The sequence below is a fragment of the Xyrauchen texanus genome, chromosome 1, assembly GCF_025860055.1.
Source record: "Xyrauchen texanus isolate HMW12.3.18 chromosome 1, RBS_HiC_50CHRs, whole genome shotgun sequence".
NCBI classification, from domain to species: domain Eukaryota; kingdom Metazoa; phylum Chordata; class Actinopteri; order Cypriniformes; family Catostomidae; genus Xyrauchen; species Xyrauchen texanus.
This window is the reverse complement of record NC_068276.1, coordinates 40448861-40476600: the sequence shown is the minus strand read 5'-3', so window position 1 is coordinate 40476600 and position 27740 is coordinate 40448861. Positions and strand designations below refer to the sequence as shown.

General features: G+C 39.5%; 1 protein-coding gene across 1 annotated transcript in view; it reads left to right on the top strand.

Moving 5' to 3' along the window:
* Window positions 1-3444: 3444 nt before the first annotated feature.
* LOC127650227 (cadherin-8-like) overlaps window positions 3445-27740 on the top strand; it is a 175118-nt gene continuing 150822 nt past the window's right edge. The window contains exons 1-2 of the mRNA XM_052135533.1: window positions 3445-3657; window positions 5259-5744. Coding sequence (XP_051991493.1) covers window positions 5487-5744 — 258 coding nt within the window. The 5' untranslated portion in view covers window positions 3445-3657; window positions 5259-5486. The remainder of the gene's footprint in view (window positions 3658-5258; window positions 5745-27740) is intronic.

Genomic DNA, 27740 nt, shown 5'->3' with positions numbered 1-27740 from the left:
ATTGTTTTAGATTTCAAACTTGTAAAGGGTATTATGCTATAAATGTGGATTATGAGGACATTTCTATTGTCCCTGTTATTGAAAATGCTTAAAAACATACTAAACAATGTTTCTTTTTTTTTTTTTAAATGCTGAATCTGTAGTTCATACAGTATAAAAATCATTATGTCTAAGGATAGCTGCACCAGCATGTGTCTGCATGTGTGCATGTGTGTGTGTGAGAGAGAGAGGGAGATCTAGGTATTAAAATTCTGTAATTGATTCAGCCCTAATATATTAATATGTAAGCTCTTATAATTTTAACCTTAGATATGCTTTCTAGTTTTGGTTTTACAATTTTTAGGAAATTTTAAATTAAAGTTTAGAAATCTCCCACTGGCTTAAATTGATAAGATGTTCAGCCTTCAAAATGTCAATATTAATGTCACTATTTAGGCTACATACTTATTTTTTGATAGGTCTTCTATCTTACATCTATTTGAATATTAAATTGTGATTGGTGTTACATATTCAAAACCATCTTTACATTGCAAAGTCACTGTGTGTGTTGATTTTTGTGCACATTTGACTGAAAATAAGACATTTGTTCAATGTGCAACATTTCATTTACACAGAACCAAAGCCTAATACCAAGCTTATCTAAACTTTAACACTGCACGTTAGCTGGTTTGCAAGCACAGATATATCCTTCAGGAAATGAACATCTATTTATACTTTTCTTTATCCCTCTCTCTCTTCTTTATTGGGGCAGCTGTGGCTCAGGTGTTAGATTGGGTCGACCACTAATTGCAGGGTTGGCGGATCGATTCTCGGCCCACATGACTCCACATGCCGAAGTGTCCTTGGACAAGACACTGAACCCCATGTTAATCCCAATGGCAGGCTAGCACCTTGCATGGCAGCTCTGCCGTCATTGGTGAATGAGTGTGAGTGTGAATGGGTGAATGGAATACAGTGTAAAGCCCTTTGGTAACTGCTAAGGTTAAAAAAAGTTATTATATAAGTGCAGACCATTTATCATTTACTTTTCTTTATCCCCTTACAGATGCGAAGATGGAGAGGGAGACAGGTTGGTGTAGGTTCATTCTTGTGTCAGATGAAATAACTGTATTTGTTATTTGTGTAATAGAGATTCTATTTCACTGAATGAACACTCACTTTGCAGAAATTGAGAGTCATCCACATGAAACTGTTATAATACAGTTGAGACTGCTCTTTAAAGAATAGTGTCTCTATCTTGCTTCGGTTGAGGTGAAATCGATAAACACAGTCCATTATCTTCTTGTCTTGTAGGATTGTGTTTTTTAATGGAGAGTCCAACAATACTACTCATTCACCAAAGCTGATGCATGACTGGCTGTGTAAAAGCAGAGAAGTGGGAAAAATGTCTAGTTTGGACAACTGCACATGATGATTTGTTTTCATTAAACGTTGCACGTGCTGAGAAATTATCACAGACAGTAAACTTTTAACAGTTCTAATCTTAGATACGATAGCAGAATAGCAAACATAAAGATGTGCATGCTTTTATGCACTGAAATGTATTGTAGCATCTGCAAACTACTTTTTTTTAACAGTGTATGGGCATAGATGTGCCATATTGGAAGATGTATGAAGTTGCAGGAATGAGTCTTCAATAATAAAGACAATTGTATTGGACATGGCTTCACTTCTAAGTGAGACAGTTGAGAAAATCCCCATGTAATTGTCATGCCTCTCTAAACAATTTGATGTAAATGCAGGGACAAATTAATAAATCACAGCTTGTTTCCTGTTTGTTTGCGGAGGCTGTTGTCACCATTCACAAATGACAGGGCTGAGGTGTGTGGAGAAGGGTGCCAGCAGTTCACGGTGCACCAGCCCTGTGATTAATTCCACTGACAATGTAGTAACCAATGATCGATTGAGGAAGCCTGGGCTGTAAAGACCGTTTCCCCTTCACTTACTTTGCCTTTTTCAGAAGACGTCTGATATTTTGATCACCGGTAAAGGCTGTGTCAGTGGAATTAATCAATGACATAGAGAAAAAAATGCTAGAGAGCAGCTTGACAAACTGCAGAACAGAACTAAATAGAGTTAAATAGAAACTCTGGAAGGATGAAAAATGTTAGCTGTTTTATATCCATGATCAATTTGTGATGTGACATCCAAAGTTAACTAAAACCAAACCAACCAACCTAGATAATATATGTATGATAATATAATATATGACTAAACATTATTAAACAGATTTTTATGTAAATCATGTATATAGAAAATACTAACATACTAAAGGGTTTCGTCAAAATATCTATTTCTATGTGAACAGCCTTAGAAGTATGTCTAGTAAAGCTTAACTTATCCTTTAAAAAATATTTTTGATACTGAGATATATTGTGATCAATACCTTACTAAGAATATGGTTTTGTTTAAAATTATACAAAACGAATCTCATGTTGTTTAAAACCGTTAGTCCATTTTGTGTTCCACAAAGGAAGAGCCTAAAAAGTTATTACCAGTGAGGATGCTAATTTATTGAACCAGTGCATTTTAGTGGCTTTAACTGACCACTGTCCAGAACACTCCTGATGCCGATTTGGATTTGTGGCCGCTAGAGGGAGCCACAATAATCGGAGATCTCGAATGTGATGCATCCAGGATCCAGATTATATTATGGCCACGTTGGTGCCTGTAACCACTATAGAGTCTTAATGGAGTGAATGCAAGCAAGAAACGTGTTTAGATAAGTCACATGTGCCCATATGAATGGTGCAGCAGCTGGTATGTATATTTAAATATATTTCTTAATCTAAAATTCAGATAAATATAAAATGACAGCATAAAATAGGCAGCAATGCACGCACTTGTTGATTTAATAGTAAAGAGTTTAATTTTACATTAAAGACCATCTTTGTCTTTGCATCTGCCCGTTTTTACTGTCCATGCACGTGAAAATACCAATTTAGTAGCTAACACAGTAAAGTAACAGTCGGGGAAAGGGAGCAGCTCAGTCTCATACTGCAATAATGCAGGCCACAAAGAGTGCCAGTGACACTGTTCATTAAGCAGCACAGCGTATAGACTTTGGCTCCTAGTCATGTGAGATCCCATCCAATTCAAATCGCAGGACGGAATGAGGTGGACAATCAGAGGACCGTCGCACAAGTGTCTCAAGACGCGAGCATTTGAAGCTGGCAATACATTATAAATGCATTGTTAGCAGTAGCACAATGCGTTTTGCAAAAAATAAAATAAAAAATAAATAAATAAAAGTGGACAAAAAAGCTTCAAAATACTGCCATAAAAGTTCAGTATTACCAGGGTACGGGCATATGCATTCATTGCCAGGGCTGAGGACCTGCCTCTTTATCAGCCCAATGAGCGGCAGAGGGGAGGCTCTTCCCACCAAACAGCTCTTGTCCATCTCTCCTCACTCTTCCACTCAACGAGCGAGCATGCCGGAGCTCCGCGACACCCTGTCAACGCCAAGTCGCTAAACTGTACGGATCCCAATTGCTCCCCCACTGCATCTGGCAACTTATTTTGGATTTTTCTTGTCCATATTAAATTGACAAAAAAAAAAAAAAAAAAAAAAGACAAGAGCCAGTGGTTTTCTGAAACAAGTCAGGTCTTTTTTTTTCCCCTATCTGTGTTTTTCGGATGATATACTGATACACTGTAAGTACTAAAGATATATGTGTATGCATGTGTATTTTAGACAGTATGTGTCATTTGGCGGAAGGCGCGTGTATGCTCGTTCATTCGGCTTGACAGAAACAGTGCATATTTTCATTTGATCCTGTTTGCGCTACAGTGATTGATCCGAGATTGAGACAGCTTGACAAACCGGTCAGTCTACACCTGCAGACCAGATAATAAATCAGCGTAGATGTTGTTCATCATTTGTTAAGCATGTCGTTCCGAAATGTCGTTCATCAAATATTTTTGTTCACTTTAGAGAGGAAGGTGGCTTGTGGATTCTTCAGTTAGTCAATTTATGCAAGTCGATGTGCCGTGTATATTTTTAAGCAAAGCTACACTGCTTCTAGAGTAGTGTTTTAGGTATCTTGCTTTTTCGTACTCATTCGAAAGAAATAGTAAGCTAGTTTCACAGCGCCACTTTTTGAGTTAGGAGCTGTCCTTTGCTGATGGTACTGAAATTCTCATTGTCGCGTCGCTTTTGCTCGTTTAGTTAAATAATAACCTGTCTCCGCTCTGTCTGCCGCTTTCTGTATAAACACTTCACTAATAGAACGCTACTGCAAACTGGAATTACTTAGTGTGAAGACGGAGTAAGCTGCTTGTTTCAAATGTTTAGCTAACTTACTAGCCTACATGGTAATTATTATTTAAATGTATAATTTAAAATTGTAATTTCTTTTTACGCTTTTGGCTTATTACTACTACTAAAGGCTTATTTATTTATTTATCTTGATATATATTTTTTTAATATTATTTTACTTGTGAGTAGATTGAATTCATTGTGTTACATTTTTACTTTCTACTGATGACTGGAAACATACGAAATAAGAGTTAATAGAGTTCTTTAGAAGATACTGCTTGAAACCATTCAGCTAAATAATCCAGTTTTGTGAATGCAGCTTGTCATTGGTGTATGGTGAACTAGAAAGGAAAATACCCTGGACATTTAATTTTGATTTCGCAGTAACACCTAGTACCACCAATATACACTATTTAGCAGAATCATAAGTGCAAAATAATTTTAGTGTTGGTGCAAACTACGTTCTCTCTTCTCATAACCACAACCAATAATTATAAATACCTAAATAATGGTTTATGGGAAAATGTTCTAATTACATCAAGAATTGTTGGATTTTCAGATTTCAAAATCCTAACATTTCTAAATCTTTTTGCATGAGCTATTTTTTATAACACAGAATGACATAGTATACCATAATTTGGTAATATATCAAAGGCTTTGAAATAATTTTTGTTCATAAAAATAAAAAGGCTCATGACTGTCTGCTTTTTATTGGATAACATTTTTGCATCATTCTCAAAACAATTGTTGGTGTTAAATATGTAATTGGTTCTCGCAAAGTATGTGGGGGCACAAGACATATTGTCTTCTATGCTTAATCACATAGTTCCTAAAAAAAATCCCATAGATTGAAAAACATGAGAAGGCAAATATCCTCTGATTTGTTTATTTGTGATTTTGATGTTACATCAAACTGACTTTGAGACTTCTCTCCTCAATCATGTCCACTTTATTTACATGCACTTGCTGTAAATCTGCATTTCCTTCTTCCCTCTAGATCTATTACACTGAAGAACCAACTAATGGATGTCGCATTTCACTGTGTCTCTCTTCTCTCTGTTCTGGAGACAGATCAGAGTACATCCGTGACCCTCTTCACAACATGAACTCAAGCTGGGAGATGCATAGAACAAAAGAGTAACCATTCAGCTGTCTGTCAGCTGGTCAACCACTGACATTTGGGAGGGGAAACAAAAGAAAGACATAGAGAGAAAATATTACAAAAATGCTAAAACAAGGAGAGGAGATGCAGCGAGATCTATGGACTTCCCTCTTGCTAGTGTGGATTACTTGTGTGCCGTACTCTTCAATGGTTCAGCTAAATAATCAGTCACAAAGTTTACAGTCGGCATCAGACATGATCCTGCAAAACCGGCCAAGAGAAGGACAAAGAATCCTGAGTCGTGCTAAAAGAGGATGGGTTTGGAATCAAATGTTTGTGTTGGAGGAGTTCTCTGGACCCGATTCAATTCTGGTTGGCAGGGTAAGTAGTCTAATTGTCTGCTGAATATTAAGCTTACTTATTATGTGGAAACATTCATTCTGCTGCCTGAATGCCTTTTCGTTTCACATTTTGTAAGAGAGCAATAATTGCTGTGATGAAGAGGGCAAGGTTGGCATCAATGCCAGAGCCTAACTTTCCCACCGATTCCGTTTTTAACTGCTACAATGCAATGGCCAATTAGGCCAAAGGAAAACACAGTTCCAAGAAATCCTGAAAATGTTCTGAAACACTTACAGTATGTAAAGGAACTTCATTTTACAGGTTTAATAAGGTATGCCTTCATGCATGTCTCTAATGAGGTGCATTGATATTAATGGTGTAGGAGTGCAACCTGGCACAGAAGCTGTGTAGAGAGCTCTGTGTCCTGAGAGGACTATAGTCGGCGCAGGCCAAAGCAGCTTGTTCACAGATCACTGCAAGCATGAACCTCAGGAGCCTGACCTGGCACTTTATTTGTCCAACCACTAGCATTTGACCATAGCCAAAAAGGGATGGTTTTTTCTCAAAATAATAATTTTTCCAAATAGGGCAAATCTTTCTAGTTTCTTGTGGAATATATTATATATGACCCTGACTGTCCTGAATAACAATATTGTTATCCATGTACCATAATTTGCTGTTATTATTATTATTATTTTTTTTTATTGTAATGGAAAGTTGTAAAAATGTGTTATATTAAGAATGGATTAGCATTGCTGCTCTAATCACTGCTCTGAGCACTAGCCTCACCATCACCGTGGAGGAAAATGTCATCATTTGCATGTCTAAAATTTGGCAGGGCCTCAGGTAATTAAGGCCCCTTACTTGAATTCTCCTGGTTTTTTGATTGCCTCCTCTCGCTATTTAGGCATGTGAATTAAACATGCGCTTTCATGTGGCTTTTACACCCGTGTTTTCCCGATATCGGCGTGACACAAAAAAGTCCTTAAGAGCGGCATACATTTTTCAAGAGCTACAATTAAACAGCCTTTGTTGGATTCTTCCATACCTTTTGATCAGCAGAAATGAATAAACAAACACAATAAATTTGCTTCCCATGATGATCTCCAAGGTATAAGGGCGAATGAGTGCGATGCTTTCTGGCTGAAAAATCCACAATGCTTTACAGCTCTCTGTTGGTGATGGAGAAAGCCTGGAGCACTCAGACAGCAATGTGCTGTTCTGCTACGCTGTAATATGTTGTGCTTTATTCAATGTCATGAAGTATTTGTGCACAAGGTGGCTCTACCTAACTTGGCTGTGAGCAGAATTATTGTCTTTTGGAGGACATTGCATGGACAGTCGAGGTGAATGCTCGAGTGCAAGGGATACTATACTGTATTAGGCTTCCTTGGTGGGCCAGCATTGATTGAGCTTCATTTTTCTGCTGTGATCTTTTTTTATATATATTTTCTTGCACCACAAGGTTAAGTGCTCATGAGTATGCTTGCAGAGCTCTGATAAGTTCCATGTTGCAGTGAGATAGGAAGCCACCCTGTTGAACATCCCTCTGCTCTCTGTCTCTCCCTCTCTCCATCACCAAAGATCTGCAGTTCTCCCTCACAGTGTCTCTCTAATTAAAAAATGAATCAAATAAGGAGTGGGAGGTGTGTGATTCAAATGGGTCATTCAAATCAGGATGTTTTTTTTTTCTTGTCACTTTCCCTGCCATCTTTACCAGGCGTGTGGTTGTGGGCTGATTATCGAGAATCCTCAGGCCGAGATTACACTAATTTCATCCTTTAGCTTTTATTATGTGCCGGTCTGATGTTTAATTATACACCCAGCTCCTGTCTTGTCAGTGCACAAACTCCCCTTGAGCACCAGCTGCCAGTTGGAGGAGACGATTAGCATACATGTAGAAGTGGGCATGGCAGGGCCAAGAAAGGAAAAAAAGGAGAGAGAGAGAGAGAGAGAGAGAGAGAGAGAGAGAGAGAGAGAGAGAGAGAGAGAGAGAGAGAAAGGGAGATGAGGAGGTTTTTTTGGTACATGACAGCATGGTCCTTAATGTTCAGCATGGCTGTGTGTTCTCGATGCTCTGACTCATTGAGCTGAAGATACAGCTCACTGTCACCTGCTTCTGAAGGGCATGTCAAACACAGCAGAACTCACGCTGCTCTTGGTGCTTTGATATGCTCCGGGCATAACCCCTCTAAACAAGACTGAGCTGGTTTAGATGGTCATCCAGTTAAATTACACTTTCTCACCAATATTTTGGGCAGGGGTTTGCTATTATGAATTTTTACCCCATTTATATAAGGTATTCATGAATCTCAATCTAATGTCCTATACTAAAAAGACCATGCCAGACAGTTCAAGCTTCATCATTAATGGCTCTAATCCATTACAGGCTTGGGTCCCCCAACATTGCAATCTAAAGCCTCACCATAGAAAGTGCATGGGATTTCTTAATGGGCTTTCTAACAAAGTAGTAGCTGTAGTCCATTTGAATGCATTACATTTTTACATAAACACTCATAAGAATTAGGGCCAGAAAAGAACAAATTGCAGCCTTTGTCCAACAAAGAGTGCTTTGGATGTGTTTACTTAAAATATTGTCAGTTTGATTACAGCATATGACAGTTAGATATAATCTTGCGCATGGCTTTGTTCCCTCCTCATTTGGCTTAAGCAGACTGTGGTGCCTAATCACAACAGATAATGATGGACACCATTCTTCTTTGTGGAGTGCAAATGTACTCAACACTAATAGCATTGCTGTCTGATGTGCTTTCTTACAATACTGTGCTCTTATCTCTGATGGGATTATATGTGGTTGTGGAGAAAAGAGAATGGATAATAAGCTATTCATATTAAGCAATCTGAGCTAAAGAACAAGATCCCTGGGACTGTCAATCTGAATTCAAGAAAATGGCTTTGATTATTAATTCAGAAAAGAAAAAGGATATGTGCCTGTGGACATTTGTTTTACTTTGGTATCGTCTAGAGAGTATGACAACACTTGAGAGATACTGTGCAGCCAGACAGTTGAGGTGTCCCTTATTTTATTGATTTATTTACTTTTAGAAATTGTGTTTTGCACAAGCAAACAACTATTAATTTGATTCATGTCTCCTTTATGCTGATGTCCGGTGTAGTGTGAAGCTTATTTCAGCATTAAAACTAGAATAGCTGCTCATTCTATTATTTAATGGGGGGGCATTTAAAAGAGACATTTGCAAACAGATTGACCTACTTAAAGGCATGGCTTTTTGGGGGGTTTAAATCAATATCAGTGTTTCACATTCTACATTTGACACTAATTAAACAATAATGCATCCATGTACAGTATATAAGCATTTGAGTTCAGTATTATTCTCATCGCTTCATTTATTGCGAGCCTACAACTTAACCCTGAAATATTAATTATGTTATTATTAATTACATTACAATATAAAAATTTTATAACTTTTCTATCAAATATTAATTAGTAGAGCTCTGTCATTTTGTAATGAATGCCAGAGTGGATTAGTTTCACAGAGCACAATGACTGCAGCCGAGAAGGGATATAAATCTAATGTTGGCCTGCGTTAAAGCTACACTGCTCTAATTCCAAATGAAAATAGCCATTTTGCAGTGGAGGGACATTGTAGAAAAGTTGCTTTCAGATCTAGCTTGCTCTATATCAGTGGCATTTGGATGTGTGCCCTATAGCTAAGGGGATTTGAATGTACAAGTTTGAATGTAAGTCAAGTCAAGTCATTTTTATTTGTACAACGCCTTTCACAACATGCATCGTTTCAAAGCAGCTATACAGAAAATTATGCATTAACAGAAAATGAAACTGTAATATATATAAAGTGTCAGAGTCATCACTGTGTAGCTTGATGAAATACGATTGTGAACTGTGTTTAAAAATAAGTAATTAAATAATAATTGTATTAAAACCCAGTGACCCAGTGAACAAGACAAGGTGATTGTGTCAAGGAACACAAAACTCCATAAGATGTTATGAAAAATAACCTTGGGAGAAACATTATGATTATAATGCCAATATTATTTAATTATGTAGAGTACAAGTCATGGTTTAAAATTGTAAAACTAAGTAAGTGTTAAGGGTCAGTGTTTAAAAAAAGAATTTGCAAGAACTGTAAGATTAATGACTAACGTCTTTGAAGTTCATCCTGAATTAACTGCAGAAGTTCACATAGATGCATAGTCCTTAGTTAGTTGGCTGACAAAGGCTTTTGTTGGCAGTTCATTGATAGTCTATGTATTTCATTATAAGAGTGTAGTTATCCTAAGAGCAAGGTGATGGAGGCAGATATCAGTGAGGTGCATCGCAGTTCAACCGGCCGGTAATTTCGGTACGGTCTATCTTAAATCCAAGGTTCAGACAATGGCATATGATGTATCTCATGTCTTATGGTTGGAGATTGCATCAGTTCATCCTCTGAAGTCCATCGATGTTTGGCTGGCACCGGCTGCATTTTGTCGTCATCACTCAGAGGCATGTAGCAGTGGAGTCCAACACAAAGCAGGAATGGAGCTGGATCCAGCTAGTTCTGGTGACCTCAGGATAGGAGTCTCAAGGTTGAGACAGGATACAATTTCAATAATATTAGCTTAGATGCCATTCAATTTATTGCAGAGTTATCGATCAGGATCAGTGTTTCTGTTTTTTTGTTCCGGCAGACCTAACTAAAGCAGCCTAATTGTGAGTTGATAGATAAATTAGGTGTATGCCTGGTTAAATAAATGTTTAAACTCAGTGAGTGTGTCTGCGTTCCGAACTGTGTTAGGGAGACTATTCCATAATTTAGGAGCCAAATATGAAAAGGATTTACCTCCTTTTGTGGATTTTGATATTCTAGGACCTATTAACATGCCACAATTTTTGTGATTCTAATGAACGTGATGAAACATAACATAGTTCACATAAGTACTGCAGAGCTAGACCATTCAAAGCTTTGTACGCAGTTAACAGAATTTTAAAATTAAAATTAATACAAAATTTAACAGGTAGCCAATGTAATGAAGATAAAATGGTGCTCATATTTCCTGGTTTTAGTAAGCACTCTGGTTGCTGCATTTTAAACCAATTGAAGTTTATTTATTAATCTTGCTGGACATCCTATCAGTAATGCAGTCTCGATGTCATGAACGCATTAATTAGTTTTTCGGCATCAGCAACAGAGATCATGTGTGTTCATTTAGCAATATTTCTTTGGTTGAAGAATGCTGTTCCCTGTCAAAAAGCTACACTTTGATGCTGCGCTGATTTAGCGCTTTGGGAACAGTTTTAGGTGTGACCAACTGTGAATATGTGTGCAAAACGTCAATGAAATTGATTAGAATTTATAGCCTCTGCTGGTGACATCAATTGGATGCACCTGTTGCAGGGCTATAATTAGATGGGTCACAGGTGCATCGTCAGATATTTTGTCTTCAGATCATTCTGTGTGTGTTGTGCTTCTTGAATGTCAGAACTTTATACTTTCCTCTGTTAGGAGTTAGAATTGTTATGCAGTGCGCAGAAACCTTTCTCTTTCTATTTTCTTTAAAAAAATAAAAGAAGAAAAAGAATGACTGAAAAACAAAGCAAGCGGTGTGTGTTCCCATGTTTACGCTCTATGGCTAAAATGGACACACACCAGTTTTGTTTTGTGTGTTTGGGGGAAGAGCATGCTTCTCTTGCATTGGGGCAGGGTGGGTGCAAGCATTGCGATCTGTTTACAGTCAAAATGCTTCACACTTGTCTCGCTTCCAAGAGCCAGCACCCACTCTTTCATTGTGGGGCTCTTGCATAGATCTGGCTGAGGAGCGAGAGATGGGTCCATCCCTATCGCTCGCTCTCTTCCCAGATCCAGCTGATCCTTCTCGTAAGCCTGAAGTGCGCTTCGGCGCCTCTTCGGTTCACGAGGGGGACGCTGAACCACTGTACATTCCACGCACAATAATAAAGCGGCTGAGGAATTACTTGAGGTGGTTACTCGGGCTGTGGCCAGACTACAGTTAGACTGGCCACATGAACAAGAGACCCCCAAACCTCTCCAAATTAGAAGACATATTTCTGTCTGGTGGCCAAAAAAAAAAAAAAGGGAAGGGAACACTTTCTTTGATAACCTCCATGATGAGCTCTCTCGTTCATGGAAGAAACATTATACTTCCTGTGTCTTCGTGCCCTCGACTTCAACATATTCGACTATTGTGGGTGCCGAGGCTCGGGGGTATTCAGTGATGCCGCCGGTAGAAGAGACACTTGCGGGTTATCTCTCACCTGGCTCGGCATCATCACTAAAGAGATCCACTCTCCCCACAAAGCCGTGCAGGACCACCTTCACGCTTGTGGGGAAGGCTTATCAGGCAGCAGGTCAGGCTGGTGCTGCCCTGCACACTATGGCAGTGTTACAGGCATACCAGGCTGATCTGTTGAAAGGCCTGAGTGCTGGTACCACGGTCAACAAAGAGGCTTTCTCTGAGCTTCATCGAGCCACGGATCTGTCTCTCTGCGCAACCAAGCAGACGGCCCGCGCCATTGGCCGGTCTATTTTGGCTTTAGTCTGCATGGAGGGACACTCACGGTTTCGCATTCCGGCTTATTTGGTGACGCTATGAATATAGTTATCACCAGGTTAAAAAAGGCAAAAAGTCATCGAGACAATTCTAAGTGCTAGGGCTCCCTCTACTAGAAGAAGTTACGCCAATAAATGGGGTATCTTTGAAAGATGGTGCAGTGCACATAATGCAGATCCAGTTAACTGCCAGGTTGCTTCAGTTCTCGACTTTCTGCAGGAAAAATGGTGAGCAGGCACATGCCCCACCACTCTCAGGGTTTACATGGCCGCTCTATTGGCTTGCCACGCCTTGAATGACGGGGTCCCGATGGGGAGACATCCTCTGCTCGCTTGCTTGGTTCGTGGAGCCATGTGACTGAGACCTCCTGCTAGAACCAGGATCCCCTCATGGGACTTAGCAATAGTCCTTGAGGGTCTGGTTGAGACCCCCTTTGAACCTCTAGAGTCAGCGTCTGATAAACTTCTGACTGTCAAGATGGTTTTTCTTATAGCTATTACTTCTCTAAAAAGAATTGGGGATCTGCAGGCTCTGTCTGTCTTGCCAGCCTGCTTAGATTTTGCCCAATAGCTAAAAGCAATTTTGCACCCAAGCAGTCAATGTCGCATTGGGTGAGGGATGCTATTGCCCTGGCCTATGAGGCACGTGGTCAAGCTTCGTCAGTAGGGATCAGGGCTCACTCTACCAGAGGGGTCGCCTCCTCTAAAGCCTTGGCTAGAGGTGTCCCTCTGCAACATGTTTGTAATGCGGCAGGCTTGTCCTCTCCGCACACATTCATAAGATTTTATAGTTTGGATGTTCATGCTATTCTGGGCTCTTATGTCCTTGAGTCAACATCACAAGCTCATGTCTGAGACCTCTCGTGCTCTTGTGAGCATAACTACACAACCGTAAGGGGTCCAGACATCCACAGTGTGGCAGCGTGGGTATTCTCGTTCCCAAAGCGCTAAATCAGTGCAGCATCAAAGTGTAGCTTTTTGACAGGGAACGTCTCGGGTTACTTAACTGTAACCTCTGTTCTCTGATAAAAGTGGAACGAGATGCTGCACTTCATTGCCGCACTGGGATGCCCCAGGACTGCTCTTCAGACAAAATACTTGACGATGCACATGTGATGCATCTATTTAAAGCCCTGCTACAGGTGCATCAAATTGATGTCACCAGTAGAGGCTATAAATTCTAGTAAATTTTATTGACGTGTTGCACACATATTCACAGTTGGTCACACCTAAAACTGTTCCCAAAGCACTAAACAGCGCAGCATCTTGTTCCGCTTTTATCAGGGAACAGGGTTTACAGTTAAGTAACCCGAGACGTTCTACAGACATTGGTAATTTGATTTTGAAAGGACAGATTGGTATCAAATATAACACCTAATTTCTTCACTGTTGAAGACCATGTATCAATACATCCATCGAGAGTCAAATTATATTTTAATGGCTTGTTTTTAGAGGATTTTGGTCCAATAATTAGTACCTTTGTTTTGTTGGAATTGAGTTGAAGGAAATTTTTAGCCATCCAATCTTTGATTTCATTGATACACTCTGCTTTCTAATTTAAACAGCAGTGAATCCTTGAAACAAACAATCAATTAATGTTATCTGTGCTGCCTGAGATGGTGCTTGCTGTTAACTGCTACTGTGTTTTTTATAGATAATTTTATTTTAATTATTATTATTATTATTGATTTATTTTTGCAACCTTGACACATCACTGGGAAGCCACTAAAACTGCCCAATTATACTGGGGAAATTGTTTTGTTATTGCTTTAAAAACAGTGGCATTACAAAAAGACCCTTTCTATTTTGGAGAAAGTGTCTCTTTGGATAACAATAGCATCACAGTTATTGCTTCAGAGTATGGAGGACAAAACATGCAAAAATAATAAATAAATTCATAAATAAATAAATGTATTAATAAGAAAATAAATAAAGGAATAAATGTCTTGATAAAACAAATATAATTAGTTTTTAATGAAAGTTATTCCTGAATTTATTTTTGTATGACTTTTTTCCTTTATTTATTATTTTCTCTTTTTATTTTTATTCTTTAAAACATTTTTTATTCTTTAATTACTTTTTTTGTTTTTTATTATTTATTTATGCATTCATTTATTTTTATATTTATTTATTCCCACATGTATTTATTTCTATATTTAAATATTCCCACATTTATTTATTTTTGTATTTATTCTTACATTTCTGTCTCTTGTATGATAAAGATGTGGGCGGGTCCTGTTTACCATTGGCTTATTGTAGATTGAAGCATGTGCTCGATTACTCTTGACTTGTTTTGATGTGACGTTAGGTCATAGCCATATCGCGTGCAAACTATAGCTATTTGTGGGGCTAAAAACATAAGAGCTTAAGTCAATCCAAGATGTATTGGTTATACTACAATCACAAAATAAATGGGGAGCTGTTTCTTCAACAAAACCACAAAATGAGCAAGTTTCATAAATTATATGATTTAACCATCCTTTTCTTTTTTTTCTGTGTATAAAACTTCATATTTTGATGTATGCAAATCCATAATATTGTTTTCTGTTGTTATGATTGTTCATTGTAAAAGATACAACCATGCTTCATTTCCCTGATCGTTTATGTATGGATACATCTGCAATAAAAATTAAAAAAAATCTATAGCTGACTCTTCACATATATCTAGAGAGTTGCGCAACTTGCGAATTAAGTCGATAACACGCATCAAATGACTGTGTTTCATTTAGAGTAGAGGTGCTTATTGATGTTTTAGGAGAGCTGCATGCTGGTATGAATGTCGTAGCACATCCTGGATTGTTAAACTCTCTGCAAAACGTTTCCCTGCATATTCAAAATCTGTGCGAGTCAGAGAGTGCTAAGGTGGGACGTCCATCTGCTCCCGATAAGTAATATTGAGCTCTCATCCAATGATGAACTGGAGCTCCGCAAGGACCGCCTCCCTCATTTCCATGTTGCACACAAAAAAGTAAAAATAAATACGTGAATAAATAAATTAATATATATGGGAATATATAATATGGAAATAAATATATGTGGGAATAAATAAATGTAAAAATAAATTAACACATAAGTAAAAAATTATGCAAAATAAATGAATAAATAATTAAAAGTTAAAAAGAATAAAAATAAAGTTAAAAATAAATATAGAAAATAATCAAGGAATAAAGTCATACAATAATAAATTCAGGGATAAATGTAATTAAAAACTAATTATATTTGTTATATCAAGATATTTATTCCTTTATTTATTTTTTTTATAATTAGATTTATTCATTTATTATTTATGCAGGTTTGGGCCTCCATATCAGAGGGTTTCTGGATGAAGCAATGGTTGACTTTTTTATTACTAAGATAAAAGAAATATTTGCACAATATAAGCAATTCTGTGGTTCAATTGCCCCTGGACATGCTCTGCACTGAGTGTTGCAAGTTAGACCAAAGTACGGTACTTGTCCTGCTCAACCTTCTTGACACCACATGAATTATCTATAGTCCTCCCACTGATCAACTCTGTTCTGTCTCTCAGCTGTTTACCTTTGCTCCATGTTTCTGCTGCTCTAAAATATGCTACAACTTCTCACTTTCAGGTAGCTAAAGCTGTTCACCAATCGCCTAACTTTTTCAACAAACACTGCGTTGCAGCAGTCTGTTCTTACTATTTCATCTCTACAGGTTTTCAGCTCTACTCTTTAATGCCTGATTGCATATTGCTCATGTGATCACATATGTAATTTTATTATGTTATAATTTGTAATTTTATTATTATAATATTACATTATTATGACTGGGTAAGGAGCACTGCTCTGATGTATGAGCTTCCCGGTCCATAGATTCTATCACATGGGCCAAAATGACAAGCTTATGGTGCGGCAGACAACTTCATCCATTGCAGCCAAGTGATGAGGGACTTTTTAAAAGATCAAAGGTCCACCTTATGATCCCTCCATGATTTACCCCTGCCAACGCACACTCTGATCTGAGAAGGCCTTGTGCATTAATCTGCATTTGTTCAGGTTAGGAGAGAGGCAGAATGGGATCTAATGGATATCGAGAAGTTCTGTGTGATTGTAGGGTCGTCGAGTGGGTACTAACAAGGGCATTAGTGGACTTATCGGTAACCGAAGCAATGTGAAGCTGGTGATCAGCATCGGCCTCTTCATCCGTATGCAGCACCTAATCTGACCTGTGATTGGGAATATGCCACTTGTGATACCGATGGATAGAGAGAGATACTTGATTTGCAAAGGATTCCTTTTGTGTTCTGTGTTGTACTGTTTTCTTTTTTTTTGCCAGTTTTATTGACTTTGAATGGTTTTGAATTGTACTTTTGAATGGCTACCAATGGAGAAACATGCTTTTTTTGCTATCTTAGGGTGTAGTTCAAGCAGGGCTAATGGGGACCTACTAACGATCCGATTCCTGACCCCCTGATAGGGATAAAAGAATGAGGACAGGAAATTATGGAGTGGAACTTGATTGGTACTAGGGCTGAAATGATTAGTTGACAACAAATTGTCAACAAAAATTGTCATTGCTGAATAGTCGTTTGATCTCATTTAACGTAACATGGGGATCACATTAAACTCTAATGAAGACACACGAGAGCAGCACTGCAGTTCACGCCTGACTGAGGAGAGGAAGAATTACACAGCTCACAAATGCACTCTAAAAAATACAAAATAAGTAAATACAGAAGCACACTCATTGTGGAATAAGTGGAGACAGAGCTCTTCAATAAAGTTTAATGTGTTATAGCTCTTTAATAAAGCTATAACACATTAAAACTGCAAATAATATGGATCAGTTCATGTAATTAACTACAAACTCCGAAACTGGTATTTCTCTGTGTGGTCAGCGCCTCTTCTATGAGTTGTGCGATTGTCCCGGTCTAAGGGGGAGAGATTGAAACTGTATCCGGCTGATGCACATTCTGTCGCGGGGACGCTCTTCCCTCGAGCCCGCACTTGCTAAAGCTAGATTATAACGCAACTTTAATTGTGATTCATAAATTGAATTATAATATCTGTGACATTGTGCATATCAAGAGAGAGGTTTTCTTTTGTGAGTTAAGGATGGATTGAAGTAAACAGAAAGATGAGAGAGGGTAGTCTTCACCCCATTATACATTGCAACAAAATATGTTTGTGATTTGTTTTGGCTTGTTTTCCAATAAAAATATATAAAACTAATTTAAAACAATGTAAAAAATGTTAGCAGCTTTACTGCAGAAGAAAAAAAATGATCAAAGAATGTGAATATAATATCAAAAATACAAATATTTTAATATATCTAAAAATCCTTTATAAAAAGATGCATTCACCTGAGAAGCAGCATATAAGATATTTATACTTACTATTAGAGAATAGATCTTGAATATAAGTATATTTTGTCTTTACTGCACTTGTAGAAGTATAACCAAGTGAAAAAAATACACGTATAACCAAAGTACATTTATATTTAAGATACATGGTAAATGGTCTGCACTTACAGTATATAGCGCCTTTTTAACCTTAGCAGTATCTAAGGTTAAACTTGGGATTACAGTGTCTTGCCCAAGGACACTTCTGCATGTGGAATCATGTGGTCCGTGAATCAAACCGCCAACCCTGTGATTGTCCACTGTGATTGGTGGACAACCCGCTCTAACACCTGAGCCAAAGCCGCCCCATACATCCTCTTAATGCATACATCCTCTTAAACCAAGTCTAAATATCATATATGTTGCTTCTCAAGTAAATGTATTTTTTTTAAGGATTTTTAGAAATTTTTTAATGGAAAACAAGACCAAAAACACTTCATAACAATATTCTTTTTTTTTTTTTTACATTTTATTAAGTTTGATTCAGTAAAGAAATTCCAAGTAATTTTTCCCATTTAATTCAGTGAAATAATTATTTTTAAAATATATATTTTTTTTCCTCTTTATTGTTAGTAAGAACATTTAATACAAAATTTTAAGCCGGGGCACAAGCTGAATAATTGGTTAAAAGCTAATGATTAATGGTTGCAATAATTGCCGAATAGTCTAATAATTGTTCCAATAATCGTTAGATTAATCGATTATCAAAATAATCATTAGTTGCAGCCCTAATTGGTACACAAATTTGCTTCAATTGTATGAGTAATACATCAGAACTTGTCAGAGAATTTGTGTTAACCACTGGCCCATGGCGCCATCTCCTGAATGGTTTTACTGTTATCAAATTAATATCATGACTTGGTGGTAGTAGCACTGCAAGATTAACAATGAATGGCCCAAAGGATGTTAATGGCCCTTTCTTTTTCTTTGGTTCACCATTAGATTCAGTGACTTTTGTTGCTTTCTTTCTATTTCATGCATCTTATTCAGTGTGTTATTTCACCCAAGAGCTGTGGGTCATGTAGGCCTTTAAAGCCATTATATCATTGCTCTGTGAGCACAGTCAATGTCTCTCTGTCTGACTGCGTCTCTCTCTCCCAGCCTGTGATAAAACACCAGTCCCCTGCACAGCATCCAGCTGAGCTGTGGGATCACATTATCACCTCCCTGGACCAGCCGGACTGCTTGTCTATTGCTCCATGTTGTTGTCTTTTTCCCCATTAACAAGGTCTGCTTGTGTGTGTGTGTGTATGTGTGTGTGTGTGTGTGTGTGTGTGTGCTTGTGCATACGATTGCTGTGTGTACATGTGTGTCTAAACTTGACAGCATTTCTTGAGCTAAGCATATTTCCATTACAACACTGGGGTCATGGTACAACTGCAATGAAAGACAAAAGGCTTTCAGCATGTGCTCTTGAATCATTAAATATGTATACGGCCTAACAATTAAATAAATAACTTATGGCATTTTAATTCTCTCTCTGATCTACTTTTCAAAAAAATCCACACATCATCTCTTCTTCCTGACGTTTTACACAAAGTTTGGCTCACAAACTTCACATATGCACACTTATATACAGCTACAGCAGAATAATGAGCCAGTGTGGCATAGGTATGACAACAGCAGAGCACCTTTGCAGTGACTTATATGGTCTGATTTCAGTGAGAGTTGTCTGAAGTGTAAATCTCACATCCCTTGGTGGTAACAAGTTCACAAACACACATACTTGTGTGTACGTGCGCACACACTTTGTCCCTCTGTATCGTTTGCCGAAGGGCTCGGGTAGGGAATCTGCATGCAGTTGCCTGCCTCCTCATCGGTCTTTCTCGGAACGTTGTAGGAATCCACAATGAATGCTGTGTAAATGTTTTCATGTAGTGCAGAAGAGGCGGGAGTGTGCAAAATCCCGCAGCCATGCCGATGAGGAAGAGTGAGATTACACGGGTGGAAAACAGGCAGGCAGGCAGGCCTCGGAAAAAAGCCAGATGCAGCCAACTGTACATGGAGACTATTTCATTCAAGCTGTCAGATAATGGCAGTGCACAGTACTGCATTGACAGACATATTTCCTGTTCATCTCTGTTCATTAAGTGAATAGATGTCATCAGTACAATGGCTGACCACCTCAGATCTTACAGCTGAGGAAGAAAATCTATACATTGATGAACCCTTTATAATGTCTTGCTCTGTGGGCCTTATAGTCACATCCCTTTTAACACCTTGCTATAAGCTCAAGCTGCAGTGGATTTTATATTTCATTAAATTTGTGCAGCGCGAGTTTAAATAAAACAGCAAATTCAATACTTTTTGCCCTCTTTTGTGGAGGTATGAAACACTGATCGTGCTTCTACCCTTGATTGGCTAGTGGAGACAGCCCCTCCCACCTGGGTACTTCACAAACCTGATGTTAACCTTTGTTTGCCAGCAGTCTCTGCGTTTTAGCTGTCGAGAGGATTTGCGGAGGTGGTGCATGTACTGAAGCTGCTAAATGAAGGATTTTGGCAGCAAGCCTTGAGCTCTGTGTGGACTAATCACTGGAATTAAGCAGTTAACCTTTCCTGTGTTGCCTGGGCTCAGTCTTTCAATGCTTAAGTGTGTTATATTGTGTTTTTATTCAACACAGCTTGAGTCTGTGGATTGCACTGTGTATGTTGCTACACAAACTGTGTCCGAAGTAGAGCTGGGCGATAAAACGCTCTCAAAACTGGATCGCGATAAAATTTATCTCGATAACGATGATAAGCTCTGGACATTTTTACTCTATATGGATAAATCTAAAAGCCTATCACACAGCAGTAATAAACACGACAACAGCCAGTCAGTCTGCAGTTTTTGGATTGCACGTCAAAGCACACACCCATTTCCTACCACAAAGTTTCAGATACTGGTGAAGAAAGCTCTGGAAATGAAAAGAAAAAATTTGTGGAACCGACAAGGGACACGAAATTGACGGTGAAACCGAACTCGCATTATCCTCCAAAGCTGAGGAAATTGTTTGAAAAAAGGTAACATGACTTCAGTTGTATGGAAGTGGTTTGGATTTCTTAAAAACTACGAAGCGCAGATTAAGATGGTGTGCAAAATATGTCGTCTGTCGGTGCCAACTAAGATGGGAAACACAACAAACTTTTCCATCACCTGAAAAGGTACCATCTCAGCGACCACACCGAGAGTATGAAAATGCAGGTCCACAAGTTTTAGCAGCGCTAGTGGGTCTGTACCAAAACAACAATCAATTGTGTCATCTTTTGCGGCCATTGCCACAATCTGAAAAGCGATCAATAAGGAGCAAGTATATAACAAGTTTCTTACTTTATAGTGAAAGACATGATGCCCCTGAGCACAGTGGAGAGTGACGGGTTCAGGATATGTATTAAAATGCTGGACTCCAGGTACAAACTACAAGGCAGAAAATTATTTTCCCAAACTGCACTACCTCATCTTTACGAAGAGTGCCGTGGAAATCTGGAAATTCAGCTAAGGGATGTGAGATACTTTGTCACTACCACCAGCCTATGGTCCAGCCATACAGCAGAGCCATATATGAGCCTCACCATTCATTACATCAGTGAGGAGTGGGCTCTTCAAAATAGATGCTAGCAGATGACATATTTTCAATAGGACCATACTGCCAAAATAATCTGCCTTGGTCTGGAGGATGCACTTGCATCTTGGGGCCTTAGCGAGGACCGACAGGTGTGTATCACAACTGACAATGGGGCAAACATTATCAAGGCTGTTTTACTTCAATATTGGACTTGCCAGCAGTGTTTCGGTCACCAGCTGCATCTAGCCATTGGTAAGTTAATAAACACATCTGAGAAAAGAGCTTTTTCAGCTCTAAAAAATAGAGACAATGAGGATTTACAATATATCCTAATTGATTTTACAAGGCACACTGTCACTTTTTGTTCATTATTCAGATATACTTTATATTTACACTGGAAAATCTGCAGGCCTCCGCCAAGGAGGAGAGATGGTTAATTAAGCGATGATAAGATTCAAGGCAACCTAACAGATAAAGTATTTATTGTGATTATATTTTTTTGCCATATCTGCCAGCCCTAGTCCATAGGGATCATGAGGTTTTAGGTATGCATGTGCGAGACTAGTCGACTAAATGGTACTGATGCTGCTAGTCGACACTGGAATTACTAGTCGGTCAATATTTTTCCCCATTAAACTCTTCAACATTTTTACACATGTACTTTTGGCTTTATTTATTTATTTTTTTTACAAAGGATGCACTTAAATTAATGTCATGTTAATGTTTCATTTTAAATACAATACAAAATAAAATTATTAAAAAAGTATGTGGAGAAGATTTATACAGAGTTTAATTTCACCTCAGGCCACACGTGCTTCTTCCCTCTCTCACTCGCGATGTGCAGGAAAAATGTCCCCTCACATGACAAGCAAAGTAGCTTTGAAAATCACTTTGGTTGTGGTGTGGAAAGCAGATTTCCTAAATGTTGGCTTGCAAGTCGCAATGGATGTTTTCACATTTCAGTCGTTTTTGAATCTGTGTGCTTTGCAAGTTATTTTCCCTTAAAGACTTTTTTCATGTACAAGATAATCGCCTCAGGTGAGTCAGGACCATGCTGACCTGTTAATTTTGCTCATCAAAATGAATGCTCTGAATAAGTAGCCTATACAATTAGTATTATAGGCTAGTAGGTATGCCATTTTCTTTTTATTATTTATTATTATTTTCAACCTGCTAATCAATAAGGCTTTTTTCAATGATGTGTGACTTCTTGACTGGTTAAACTATCTTTTATGTATTCTTTTGCATGTCATATTATTTTGAACAGTTCATTCGTTTTCTAGTTATTTTCCTATTTTTACATTATTATATCGTAACTGTTATAAGTTAATGTTCTTTACCGAACAGGTGTCATATTAGATCATAAACTAGGCTAATGTACGTGCAGTTTTTCACCACATTTTTTCTCTAATAGATATTCCCAGTGGTGAATTCTCAGGGCCAGCAAAGCCTGCTGGCCTAACATGCCAAATAAATAAATATTTTTCATCCTTTCATTCTCATTAACCTTTTTGCTTATGTATTTTTAACAACTTTTTCACAAACCACATGCCCGAAGCAGCGCATGAGTGTGAACTCCACCCCGTCAGGCCTTCAGAATTTCCATAGAATTTGTCAACAGTGCAAATAAATTAGCAACTAAAGTCCGATTGTCAGATTCATTAGCAAATCAGATTGATTTATTTGTTCTTGATGGGCGTGAACTTTAGGATATGTCCCGATCGAGGCTTTCTAGCTGGTTTTGAGTGACGATTCAGTTCACCAGGCGCCCTCCCAGGTTCAGCGGCATACACTTCACCTCGTTGAAGGGGGAGAATGCCACCATCTTGCAATTGGAAATTGCCACCCATCTGCGGAAGCGTGCGATAGAGCCTGTCCCTCCGGCCAAAAGGAAGAACGGGTTTTACAGTCCCTAATTCATTGTACCGAAAAAAGGCGGTGGGTTGTGGCCAATCTTGGACCTACGAGTACTGAACCGGGCTTTACATAGTCTCCCAAGTCTCCTCCTCTGGAATAAGCAGCACCTAAAGTCACTGCGAGCCACTCACATCCCAGGCGACCTCAACACCACAGCGGACATCACGGCAGGTCACCCACAAGGGAGCTGCAGCTCCACCCTCAGCTGCACACCCCTACAAAGTAGATGGTAAGTCCTTAGGGAAGCACGACCTGATCATCACGTTCCTGAGAGGCGCCAGGAGGTTGAATCCCTCAAGACCGTGCCTCGTTCCCTCGTTGGAACTCTCTGTAGTCCTGCAAGGCCTATGAGGGGCTCCCTTCAAGCCCTTTGAGTCAGCAGAATTTAAGGCACTCTCCTTGAAGACTGCCGTCCTAATGGCGCTCACCTCTATCAAGAGGGTAATGGACCTGCAAGCGTTCTCTGTCAGCGAAATGTGCCTGGAGTTCAGTCCGGGCTACTCTCACGTGATCCTGAGACCCTGACCGGGCTATGTGCCCAATGTTCCCATGACCCCATTCAGGTATCAGGTGGTGAACATGCCAGCGCTGCCCCAGAAGGAGGCAGACCCAGCCTAAGCGTTGCTGTGTTTGGTGCACGCTTTACACATTTATTTGGATCACACGCAGAGCTTTTGGTGTACAGAGGAAAGGAAGTGCTGTCTCCAAACAGACTGTTGGATCAGTACTTGTGCTAACTTAGCCCCATACTGGGACATGTGCTCCACATGCGCTGGTTCCCCGTAGGTAACCCCTTTCAATGTATATTCTGCTGAAAATGTTTCCCTGTTGGTAAACTGTGTCTTCCTTGGACAGAAGCCCCTCTGCCCCATTCACCATGCTCGTAGAGCCTCCTCCCCCATTGGGTAGGATCTACCATGGGACTTCTCCACATGACATACTTCCGACTAGACTCGGCAAGACCATGTGATGTATCTCCACTTCAAATACACCCCCTTGGCAGGGTGTGGTCTCTGTGGTGTCTTCCCCTTGGGAGTGTCTTCCCCCCACCCCAACATGGACACTGGTGTCCCAGTTGGTTAACAATCTCTTTTTCTGGGGAGAAAAATAAAAAAAGATGGAAGAGGCATGACTGGGCTAGCCTGTCTCTATCCTTTGGACAAACTCTAGCCATTCTAGAGTCAGGGGAGGTTAAGTACCAGCCCGTCTCGCACCACCGATCCATGTAACACAGTTCAGCTAGTTGTGGCGTTTTTGTATAGGACCCCTAGTTTCACTACATCGACACAACGTTGAGTGAGTTACAGCTAGGGTACATCCTGGTTAACCTCCGTTCCCTGATGGAGGGAACGAGACGGTGTGTCACTCCTGCCACAACGCTGAACTACCCACTGAAATGGCCGGGACCTTACAGTATTCTCGGCTCCTCAGCACAAAACCTGAATGAGCGGTATGCACGCCCCCTCCTTTATACCCATATGTCCGGGGTAGTGGCATGCAATAACACTCGCCAATTCCCATTGGCCTTTTATAAAAGATCAGAAGGTGTCTCGGGCTCCCAAGAGTGACTCTACATCACTACAGTCACTACATTGACACAACGTCTCATTCCCTCCATCAGGGAACGGAGGTTACGGAAGTAACCAGGATGTTTTCCAAGTTTTGTTTACAATTTTCAACAGAAACATCTGCAAAACTGGTATTGAGTGGGGCCTCAATGCCTCAAGGTGAATCAGGTGAAAGCCCCTTCGCTGACATAATGCAAGAAGAATTGGTTAGGAGTAAGCTTGGTAGTCAAGAACATTTCTACATCATATTATATTGCAATGATTCAATCCTGATTAATTAAACACATTATATTCATTTAAACCTTCTAATTGGTCTATAGTATAGTGTCTGTGGGACCCTAAGTAATCCAGTCAGCAAGTGGACGCTTTGCATGGCTAAGCTATCCACTCCCACGGACTGCACGCTGTGCCTGGTGAACTGCAGGAAGCAGGGCTTATCCTGTGCTCTCTTTGCCCAGGAAAGCCTAGGAGCCAAACTGGGAGCATAGAGTAATCTTGTTAAGAATGGATGTTGCTGTTGTGCTATTTGATGTGTAGTTGGATGTGTTGTTAACTGGGAGCAAACGTGGCCATGCGAGGTGTAGACAATGGGATCGGGTGGGATGAGAGGCCTATTTCTAGATCTTTAAGAACAGCCTCCATGCACATCTCTCTACAACAGAGTTAAATAATAACAACAAAAGAGCTAAACCAATGCTTCCAGTACATTGGGGCATTGCAGCACCTGCTGTTGTTGATGTCCAGCCATTTTTAGAAGAACAAAAGTAACCATTGATAATCGATTGTCCTAAGTTGTCTCAGTGACACACCTGCGACATTTTCTGGAAGCCAGCGAAGTGTGGCTCTGACCTTTATCACAAATTAACAATTTTTGTTTAATGATCCTGGTTGAGAAGCTGGAAAAAGATAATATAAGACTGAGAGAGCAAATGCCTCGTGACTCAGGGTACACACACACCCATGTACACGCACAAACACAGATCTGTCGCAAATGGCTTTTATCACATCTGAATCCTGACAATGTCCAAACATGATCCAAACATGATTATAATGCAGCCTTCCACAAAATTATAATTACCTCTACCAGAATGGAACAAATCTTGTCACAGATCCTGTTGTAATAGTACAAGGTTTTAACATGCTAATGTGTTGGATGGGTTTTGCAGACAACATTTTGTCTAATTTAAATTCCTTTTTCTGTCTTCTTGGCATTGAAGGGTTGCATGAAAAATTCAAGCCGTTATAATATGAGATCCAGATGAATCATGAATCCTTAATGGCTATCAGGCCTGTATAGGCTGGCCTCTGGAATTACACTTAAAGAATGATGGCTTTCTTTGTACTGGGCAAGTGTGTGTGTGTGTGTGTGTGTGTGTGTGTGTGTGTGTGTGTGTGTGTGTGTGTGTGTGTGTGTGTGTGTGTGTGTGTGAGTGAGGAGATAGAACAGGAAGTGAGAAAATAATTTAAAACATTGTTCCATATTTGTTTGTATCTTATAGTTCATTAGCTTGTGCCAGTGGTGTAAAAAAAACATGTATCAATGAAAAACAGAAAAATTCCTCTCATCTCCTACACTAATGTGTCAAAAAAGAAAGATGTCTAAATTATTATGTCAGTAACATAATTACTATTATTTAAGACTTTCTAAGAATCATGTTCACTTTTCAGATGACAAATTGATTGGTGGCAACATGAGACTGTGTGTGTTCTTACACAACTTCTACTGCAGTGACAGTTTTCAGCAGGAGGACACACACACAGATACATGGTGTTGACCAAGGTGATCTATTTGTAGGATAGACACAAACAGAATTTATAATAGCACCATACTGACAGCATCTAAAATGTTAAAGTATTTTATATGTTCTTTAACCTTAGAGATGATCTTTATGGAGTGTCTATTTGCACCCCAGTGTAAATAGCATCTGCCACACAGTGCAGCTATTTGAACCCCAATAGTGTTGTGGAACCACATAACTATACAACAAATTAATCATTAGGTGTTGCTGCAGTGGCGTGGGGTGTAAAGATGGCATGTGAATGTGTAGTGTTGTCCTAACAACCGTGGTTCAAATCTGCCTTTTATCCCACTCTTTTTCCCCATCTGATTTCCTGTTTCCACTCCTAATATTTCCTTTTAATACTACTTAAAATAATATATTAAAAATGTATATAAATGTTGATTTTATTACAGTGATTTGGTCACTGGAGAATGTCGGGGAGTGCAGAGAAGGGTTTTGATCCGGAGACAGGGTCTGTCGATCACACTTGTTCCCACTTGAAACCATTGATCCCCTTCTGTAATTCACTCGACCCTGTGACGATGTAGTGACACTAGGGACCTTCCCGATGCGTGTATAGCGTTAGATGGACTCAGTCGCATCTAACACTCTATGGGAGAAAATAAAGAGAGAGAAAAGGCTGTGGCTGCCGCGGCATGCTCCCATGCTTGTCACGTCGCTTGTTACCCCCCTCAGGGATGCCTGAAACCTAAAATGTATATGACGTCTTATGGGGCATTGGGGAAGGTTACATGCAGCCTGATGCAGTCTGCTCTTTTGGCACGCAACAGCTTGCTTGCACCTGCATCAGCAGTTCATGTAACATGGTTCAGTGTCGTGGCATTATTGGGTAGGGACCCCTAGTGTCACTACATCTACACAACGTCGGGTTAATGTTGTAACCCCCATTCCCCGAAGGAGGGAACGAGACGTTGTGTCCCTCTTGCCACAACACTGTACCATGCTGTAACGGCCGAACCTTATTCTCGGCTCCTCAGTGCAAAACCTGACTAAGTCCCTCCTTTTATACCCGTATGTCCGGGAGAGGGACATGCAAATTCTGTTCGCCAATTCTCATTGGCCTTTTCTCAAAGATCAGAGGCAACCGAGGCTCTGAAGAGAGACCTCTAGTGTCACTACATCGACACAATGTCTCATTCCCTCCATCAGGGAACAGGGGTTACGACAGTAACCTAGACGTTACTGTAGTAAAACCAAGGTTGTTTTTTCTAAGGTAAGGTTAAGGTTAGATTTAAGGGTAGAAATTAATGTGTATGTGTCTGTGGGACTCTAAATAAACACAATA